This window comes from Sinocyclocheilus anshuiensis, unplaced genomic scaffold (genome assembly GCF_001515605.1).
Source record: "Sinocyclocheilus anshuiensis isolate Anshui unplaced genomic scaffold, SAMN03320099.WGS_v1.1 scaffold457, whole genome shotgun sequence".
NCBI lineage: Eukaryota > Metazoa > Chordata > Actinopteri > Cypriniformes > Cyprinidae > Sinocyclocheilus > Sinocyclocheilus anshuiensis.
Window position 1 is genome coordinate 3,315,214 of NW_015537939.1, and position 9,875 is coordinate 3,325,088.

Sequence of the window (9,875 nt, forward strand, 5' to 3'; positions counted from 1 at the left end):
AAATTTTTTTTTTTTTTTTTTTTAATTATAACCTTTTTTAATTCTAAAAATGTAAAAGGTTTCTTTTCATTCAAGGGTTGGGTCTGAGTCTGTTAATTGTATTTTATTAATAGCATTTTACTTCACTATGTCTTCCTTTAGGACCTTATTTTGTGGGGACAAAACGTCCAAAGTGCTGCCCAGTGTTGTTGTTGTTAACTTAATCTACAACTGTTAAAAAATCTGAAATAAAAATAAGCTGAATTAGAAATATATAATAATAAATATATTAAATAAATGTGTGTGTGTGTGTATGTACACACACACACACACACACACACACACACACACACACACACACACTTATTTACATCTAGATGCAAAAATATATCCTAATAAAAATGACAAGAGCATATAAAAAAGACTAAAACTTAAAATAAATTCAAATAAAAGCTAATTAATATAGTATTCATATAGTATGTATATTTAAAAAAGTACTGTAATATTATATAAATAATACTAAAACAACACAAGGAAGACAAAATGTACTAAATCAAGTTCTATTTTAAAATGTAAACATGCAAAAAGATTTATTCAAGGGCTAGTTTTAGCATCTGAGGATAGAAACTAGCAGGATCTCAGTATAAATAGTCTTGTATCTCAGTAACAACAGAAGTCAATGGAAAGTGGCCACCATGATAGAAAAACAGCCGTGTGCGTGAATGATTTACAGCTTCATCTCTTCATGTGTCTGTGGGCTGTGAGTTATGTCATGTCCACATGCAGAGAGCTCCAAACGAAGGCCTACCTTTCCATTCATCAATCGAGTGTTCCCTCTCATCTAGCTGTTTATCATAGATCTGTGGAGGAGGCTGAGACAGAGAGAGAGAGACATATTTAATCATTACCCAACAAAATCATCAACACTGAGCGTCTTCTGGATAAACATGTCTTAAACGTATCATTGCTGGTCCTTAATCATAAATACAATCCTCTTACTATTAAAAATACATGCTTTATTATGGAAGCCTGTTTCCACTACTGAATTAAAAAAATTACAAAAATTGTGACTTTTATCTCACAATTCAGAACTTTTTTCTCTCAGAAATGCAAAATAAAACCTTGCAATTCTAAAAAAAAAATCAATTTTGAAATATGTGACCCTGGACCACAAAACCAGTCTTAAGTTGCATGGGTATGTTTGTAGCAATAGCCAAAAATACATTGTTTGGGTCAAAATTATCTTTTTTTTTTTTAATGCCAAAAATCATTAGAATATGAAGTAAAGATCATGTTCCATGAAGATATTTTGTACATTTCCTACCATAAATATATCAAAACGTAATTTTTGATTAGTAATATGCATTGCTAAGAACTTCATTTGGACAACTTTAAAGGCGATTTTCTCAATATTTTGATTTTTTTGCACCCTCAGATTCCAGATTTTCAAATAGTTGTATCTCGACTGTTAAAAAATCTGAAATAAAAATAAGCTGAATTAGAAATATATAATAATAAATATATTAAATAAATGTGTGTGTGTGTGTATGTACACACACACACACACACACACACACACACACACACACACACACACACACACACACACACACACACACACACACACACACACACACACACACACACACACACACACACACACACACACACACACACACACACACACACACACACACACACACACACACACACACACACACACACACACACACTTATTTACATCTAGATGCAAAAATATATCCTAATAAAAATGACAAGAGCATATAAAAAAGACTAAAACTTAAAATAAATTCAAATAAAAGCTAATTAATATAGTATTCATATAGTATGTATATTTAAAAAAGTACTGTAATATTATATAAATAATACTAAAACAACACAAGGAAGACAAAATGTACTAAATCAAGTTCTATTTTAAAATGTAAACATGCAAAAAGATTTATTCAAGGGCTAGTTTTAGCATCTGAGGATAGAAACTAGCAGGATCTCAGTATAAATAGTCTTGTATCTCAGTAACAACAGAAGTCAATGGAAAGTGGCCACCATGATAGAAAAACAGCCGTGTGCGTGAATGATTTACAGCTTCATCTCTTCATGTGTCTGTGGGCTGTGAGTTATGTCATGTCCACATGCAGAGAGCTCCAAACGAAGGCCTACCTTTCCATTCATCAATCGAGTGTTCCCTCTCATCTAGCTGTTTATCATAGATCTGTGGAGGAGGCTGAGACAGAGAGAGAGAGACATATTTAATCATTACCCAACAAAATCATCAACACTGAGCGTCTTCTGGATAAACATGTCTTAAACGTATCATTGCTGGTCCTTAATCATAAATACAATCCTCTTACTATTAAAAATACATGCTTTATTATGGAAGCCTGTTTCCACTACTGAATTAAAAAAATTACAAAAATTGTGACTTTTATCTCACAATTCAGAACTTTTTTCTCTCAGAAATGCAAAATAAAACCTTGCAATTCTAAAAAAAAAATCAATTTTGAAATATGTGACCCTGGACCACAAAACCAGTCTTAAGTTGCATGGGTATGTTTGTAGCAATAGCCAAAAATACATTGTTTGGGTCAAAATTATCTTTTTTTTTTTTAATGCCAAAAATCATTAGAATATGAAGTAAAGATCATGTTCCATGAAGATATTTTGTACATTTCCTACCATAAATATATCAAAACGTAATTTTTGATTAGTAATATGCATTGCTAAGAACTTCATTTGGACAACTTTAAAGGCGATTTTCTCAATATTTTGATTTTTTTGCACCCTCAGATTCCAGATTTTCAAATAGTTGTATCTCGGCCAAATATTGTCCTATCCTAACAAACCATGCATCAATGGGAAGCTTTTTTATTCAGCTTTCAGACGTAAATCCCAATTTTGAAAAATTGACACTTAAGACTGGTTTTGTGGTCCATGGTCACATAGAAACTTGCAGTTCTAAGAAGTCAGAATTGCAAGATTTAAACTCAGAATTCAGATTTTATATCACAATTCTAACTTTCCCCCTCAGAATTCTCGGAATTCAGTGTTTTTTTGTTTCCACCATGGAATAAAAAAATAAAATAAAATAAAAACCGTAATTGTGACATTTTATCTCCCAATTCTGCCTTTTTCTTGGAATTCTATCTCGTAATTCTTTTTTCCTCAGAATTGCGAGAAAAGGAGCCAGAATTGTGAGATATAAACTAAGAATTGCAAGGGAAGAAAGATTCGAAAGATTAAAAAAATTGCAATGACCTTTTTAATATGTTTATTCCATGGTGGAAACGGGCTTCCATACTACTATAGTACAGGTGCATCTCAATAAATTAGAATGTCGTGGAAAAGTTCATTTATTTCAGTAATTCAACTCATTATACTTCAAATGTCTAAATATAGTCACTTATTTGATGCAATGCTTTTCATCTTGCATAAACCACGATCAGAACACAGCACTACATACAGTACGATGGCTAGACTTGTAATGTTAAAATATCTGGGTTATTATGTTACATTACAGTGTTCATTCATATTACAATATGAGTAAATTGCATATTACACTTTAACACTCATTTTCATAACTAATAATATTTTTTATGTAATATAACATTAACACTGTAATGTAAAGCGTTACTGCCACTTGCACATGCAGTTGACATGTTCAACAGTAACAGCTTAAGGACCAATAAGGACCAAACACCACCATTAGTAGGACAGAAAAGCAGAGAAAATGCCACCGTTAGGTTTCGGATTAAGACAGAGACATGAGAAACACAGGCTGTGTCTCAGAACCTAGTGAGCAGCCTAACTAGACTGTATTTTTGGGCATCATGGCCACAATCAAATCAAACCTCAGCAGCATTTCAAATGTTCAAACTGAACACAGGCAGCATTTTGTGCTTGATTTGAATGTTGCTGCCAGAAAATATTGTCTATATATGCAGCTCACTAGGTTTTGTAACAAGCCAGAGAGAATAAGAGGAAGAGACATAAACAGAAAGAGAGATTACATGGCACTGAATGGAGTATTATGGAAACTAGGGTTCCTTAACACACAATGAATCTGCAAGATTCATTTGAAACATATTAGTTGATTTCACAAAGCACACAGGTGAGTTATTTTGACTGCCTTTCCACTGAGTAAATCTATCTAAAAGTGAATAAGCGATTCTGTCGGTTTGTTTGGGTGGCCTTTTGTTAACTAAGTAATGTCATAATATTATACATCATCATAAAAATCAATAATTTAGTGTTTGATTATAGTTTGGGCTCCCATTTGCTTAACTGAATTCATTTCAAACTAAAACCACCAACCAGACATTGTTGGAATTCAAGGTTTTATGGTGCCTTAAACTTTAAACCTCCTCAGAATTCTATTCTATTCTATTCTATTCTATTGCCTCTAAATGTTACTTGAATACAAAATTGAATCGTATTATTCCTTTCATACGTTCTACAAGATTAGTACACAATACAAACACACACACACAAATACACACATATTCACACACTGTGCAAATTTCAGGGAAATCTTTGTCTGTTTTTGAGTTCTATTTGTCAGTGTGTGTTACAAAGAGATCGGTGTGTGAGTGATTTGAGATGAGGAGGTTTCCTAAGTGTGGAATGGTCTTTATTTACCATAGATATCTGCTGATTCCTGGCCTTCATCAGAGAAAGAGAAACACCAGAGAGAAGGAGAAAAGAATCACACTAATCATAACGATGCTCATGGGTTATTAAAACAAACTATTTGCTATTGATTTTCTATCAGATTAGTATTTTCGTTTCATATTTGGGTCAACAGAAAAATGTATGTTCACATAAAATGACAACAGCTATACACATATTTACAGACAATACATGTGAGCTGGTAATTTTGTTACATGTTTTTCTCTGTAGTTCAGTACTTGGTGTTCTGTACTTTCTAGAACAAGAAAAGCAGACCCGTTGCGTCCTTGAAACCCCTTTGAAACATTACAGACACAAACTTTAGACAAGAACAAGCTGTTTGTCAAAAGGGGACGTGTGAATAGAAGCCGAGGCAAATGCTTATTGAATGTTTAGAAATCTTCATCAAAGAACAGGACAACTTTCTGTTATTTTAACTCCTTTCTTGTGTCCTCTCAAACTGATGAAGGTCCCCAGAATCAACCATAAACATTTACAAACTGAACAAATGCAACATAAACCCTGATAATGAATTAAAACTATTGAGTATGGATCTATTAGATCCATATAATATAATATAATATAATATAATATAATATAATATAATATAATATAATATAATATAATATAATATAATATAACATAACATAACATAACATAATATAATGTAATATAATATAATAATATATTGCATCTAAGCATTCAAGTCTGATAATAAATATTAGTCATTATTTGAATAAAATTACTAAAATTGTTTCAGACTGAATTAATATTTCACCACACAAAAACCTTTAAAAAAAATGTATTAGTAAAATTAGATAAATATATTCAATTTAAAATTGTATATATTAAATAAAAAATAAAAAAAACGGGCAAATTGTTAGATATTTCAGACTTCAAATGCATCCAGTTAAAAAAATTATTTTATTAGTATAACCTAATGTGGTGAGTTTAATTCACAATATTCTATAAATAATAAACAATACAAAATTTGTATTGTGTAAATTAAATACAAATACATATTTTGATCTGAATAAATGTAGGAAAAAAACAAAACATTGAGACTTGGTGGAAGTGCATGCGATATTTAAAAATAATAATTTTATTGGTATAACCTAATGTGGTGAGTTTAATTCACAATCTTTTATAAATCATAAACAATACAAAATTTATATTGTGTAAATTAAAAAAAATATATATATATATATATATATTTTGATCTGAATAAATATAGGGAAAAACAAAACATTGAGACTTGGTGGAAGTGCATGCAATTTAAAAAAAATAATTTTATTTGGTATAACCTAATGTGGTGAGTTTAATTCACAATATTCTATAAATAATAAACAATACAAAATGTGTATTGTGTAAATTAAATAAAAAACTGAATATTTTGATCTGAATAAATATAGGGGAAAAAATTGAGACTTGGTATACATGCATGCAATTAAAAAAAAAATTGGTGTAACCTAATGTGATTTAATACATAATATTTTATGAATAATAAAATGTATTATTATTTAATAAACGTGTAAATTAAAACAAATACAAACAAACAAAACAAAAATGCATTTTATATTTTTATTTATTTTATATTAAATTAAACCTAAATTTAACAAATTAAACAAAAATGTTTCATATGGAAATATTTCCATGCATTTTCTTTGCCCTGAAAATTCAGACTTGGTGTGAACAAGCCTTACATCTGCAATATGTCATATTGATTGGTAGTCATTTATAGTGCTGTGCATTGCATAAGAACATTTTTTCCTTGCGCATATTCAATCAGTTGTGAGTGACGGAGGATATCATTATTGGTCAAAGAGTTCCAATCATGTAGAAAAAACAAAAGAGATGACTCAAAATACTGAATATGTCCAAACTTTTACAGCGTAGGCCTCAGTAGGCTACATAAAAGACATGCGGTGGCCAGTCTGTAAACACAGCTGAGAGTGACAGATACTCACTGCCTCCACCTCGGCCGGGTCGTACCACACGTTGATGTAGGGGTGCTGCAGGGCCTCGTCCACTGAGATCCGCTTAGCGGGATCAATGATCAGCATCTTAGACAGCAGGTCTCTGGCCTGACTAGCTGCAAAACACATCACAACAGACCTTAGGAACGTTTAAATCAGCTAAATGGAGGCATTTTACACAATTGCATCATTTTTATAGAGGCTACTTAAAATGATTATAATTATTAAAAGTTATTTTCAATTATTATAAAATAATACAATAATTATTATAAAGTAATTCTAAAATTATTTTCAAATTACTCAACTCCAATTTTTGCATATGTTAGAATATATATATATATTTAGTCAAATTTTATTTAAAAGAAGACTCTTGTGCTCACCAAGGCTGCATTTATTTAATCAAAAATACAGGAAAAACTAAAATTGTGAAATATTATTAGAATTTAAAAGAACATTTCTCTTTTTGAATATATCTTAAATTGTAATTTATTCCTGTGATGAAGTTTCAGCATCATTACTCCAGTCTTCAGTGTCACATGATCCTTCAGAAATCATTCCAATATGCTGATTTTCTGATTATTATCAATGTTGAAAACAGTTTTTGATGCAAAAACTGTGATAATAAGAACCATTATTAACTGAGCACTTATAATAATTAATAATCATTATGAATAACTGGTAGCAAGAGCATTTTCACAATATTACTGTTTTCACTGCATTTTTGTTCATATAAATGCAGACTTGGTAAGCATATACTGTATCTTACATATATTTTTATTGGAACAGAATTAGAGCAGGGACATTTGTTAAGGAAGCAAACAGAATTATTGTTGATTTCAGATGTTTGAAGAATTCAGTGCAAACATCTCACAATCTTCACATTCAATCTCTCTATTTCTCTTTGCAAGGGCACTGAAAACATCCCACTCGTCTTTCCTCTCCACCTCTGTACGCTCTCTGAGTCCCTCACTTTCTTGCTCTATAAATAGCTGGGGAAAGTCAGGCTCTTTCTCTCTCTCCTCTTACAGCATCAGCCCATCTCTCCCTTCTCTCTGCCACCCGACCGCTTCAAAATGGCCGACACCGATTTCTGCAGATCTGTAAATCTGACTCGCTCCCCCTCTCTGCCTTTCAATATCAATTTGTCATGTGAACGTGTTTGATAAACATAACAGAAACTATACATTTATATTGGCTAAGTCTTTGTAGACTAAGTAAAATTGCTGATCACAAATAGCCAAAAAAGTTCAAATGTACAAAAATAAAATGACAAAATTACATGAAATAAAAAGACAAATAAAATAACAATATATTAGAATAAATTTGATAAAATAATAAAATGGAACTGAAACACAAATGAAATCAACTGAATCACATAAAATGAAATCAAATAAAATAAAAAATTAAACGGAAAAGCACTAAAATAAAATTAAATAAAATGACGCCAAATAGAATTACATAAATAAAATAAAATTACAAAAATAAATAATAAAATCAAAGTGAAATGCAACCTGACATCACAAATCGTCAAAAAATGTAATCGCAAATTTAAATTAAAATGCAGAAATTAAATCTAATAAAATTACATTAAATTACAAAATGAAAAATTAAATCAAATTAAATGGTAAAATAAAACAAATGCAAACTGATATCATAGATAGATAGATAGATAGATAGATAGATAGATAATAAAATGCACAAAAATAAAATGACAAAATTACATGAAATAAAAAGACAAATAAATAAAATAAAATAAAATAACAATATATTAGAATAAATTAGATAAAATAATAAAATGGAACTGAAACACAAAACAAAATCAAATGAATCACATAAAATGAAATAAAATAAAATAAAAATTTAAACTGAAAAGCTAAATAAAATGACACCAAATAGAATTACATGAATACAATTAAATGACAAAATTAAATGACATAAAATAATTTTAAAAAATTGTAATTAAATAATAAAATCAAACTGAAATGTAACCTGACATCACAAATCGTCAAAAAATTAAATCTCAAATTCAAATTAAAATGCAGAAATTAAATCTAATAAAATGACATTAAATTACAAAATGAAATCAAATTAAATGGTAAAATAAAACAAATGCAAACTGATATCATAAATAGTATAAATATATAAATAAATAAAATGCACAAAAATAAAATGACATAAAATGAAATTAAATAAAATTAATAAATAAAATGCACAAAAATGAAATGACAAAATGACATCAAATGAAATGAAATAAATCAACAAAACAAAACATAATAAAACTAAATAAAATAAAATAAAATATTTCGGTCTCTCAAAAACTTCCCATTTAGGGTGTCTTGCTTATCTCATACACCCAGAACAGTTCATGGAGCCTAGACTAACAGGCTGATGAATTGAATCAGCAAGTCATCAAAAGTGTGCAGTGCAGTGGTGCACAAGGCCTGGAACTGAGAACTCCTCCAGCACACTCTGCTGTACCTGATGGCAGAGTCCAGCTTATGATGCGTCATATCTCACCCAGCCAATTTACAGTCACACCGACAGCACAGAATCTAATCAGCACTGCCTTATATTCCTTTTTGTTTCCCAAACTGTAGAACATTCAGCATCTGCCTGTGATGTCTGTTCACTGAGAATAAACTCCACCACGCAATTTTCATATCAAAAGCTCATGATTCTCCTCCGCCTTTCCCCTGAAGAACTACAGCTCTGAGCACAATTTATGAAATGTCTCTCAATTTCGCAAATGGGAAGGAAATTGCTGCCTAATTCATGCAGACAAACCAGGAAAATAACAAAGAGATGAATCAAACTGATTTATTAGTGTTCACCTCATTTGATTATTTTTTTAAATGATCCTAGCAGTATTTTAGAGTTAATTTCACAAGGAAATGGCTTATAATTGTACTCTATAATTAAAATAAAATATTTTTTCCACATTAAAATATATTTTTAATATTACAGTAGGTTACTAAGAATGAAGGGAATTCTAATGATCATCAAAATAAGCTTTGTTGTTTTTACACAAAATATATTAGCATATAAAAAAGTTACAATGTATTAATATATTACATTTATATTTATTTATAATTTATTAGAATATTTATTTATTTAAATTTGTATTTTTTTGATTAAAGCCTCGTACACACTGGGACGATTATCGTGCGCGCTTATCGCCGACATTTTTCGACGCGTCTTTTGTGTTCATACCCAAGCGATTTTCGCTGGCGATGAGCC

The 9,875-nt window shown here is 30.1% G+C and overlaps 1 protein-coding gene across 3 annotated transcripts in view; it reads right to left on the reverse strand.

The window, feature by feature from the left end:
- The window catches only part of mapk10 (mitogen-activated protein kinase 10), a 46,440-nt gene that overhangs the window by 9,011 nt on the left and 27,554 nt on the right, over positions 1-9,875 (reverse strand). For 2 of the 3 annotated variants that reach the window (XM_016452273.1, XM_016452268.1), the window contains exons 9-10: positions 6,630-6,754; positions 2,158-2,221 (exon numbers count right to left, since the gene is read on the reverse strand). In XM_016452273.1, coding sequence (XP_016307759.1) covers positions 2,158-2,221; positions 6,630-6,754 — 189 coding nt within the window. Of the gene's footprint in view, positions 1-2,157; positions 2,222-4,632; positions 4,657-6,629; positions 6,755-9,875 lie in introns of all 3 variants that reach the window. The other variant, XM_016452259.1, reaches the window with a different exon arrangement.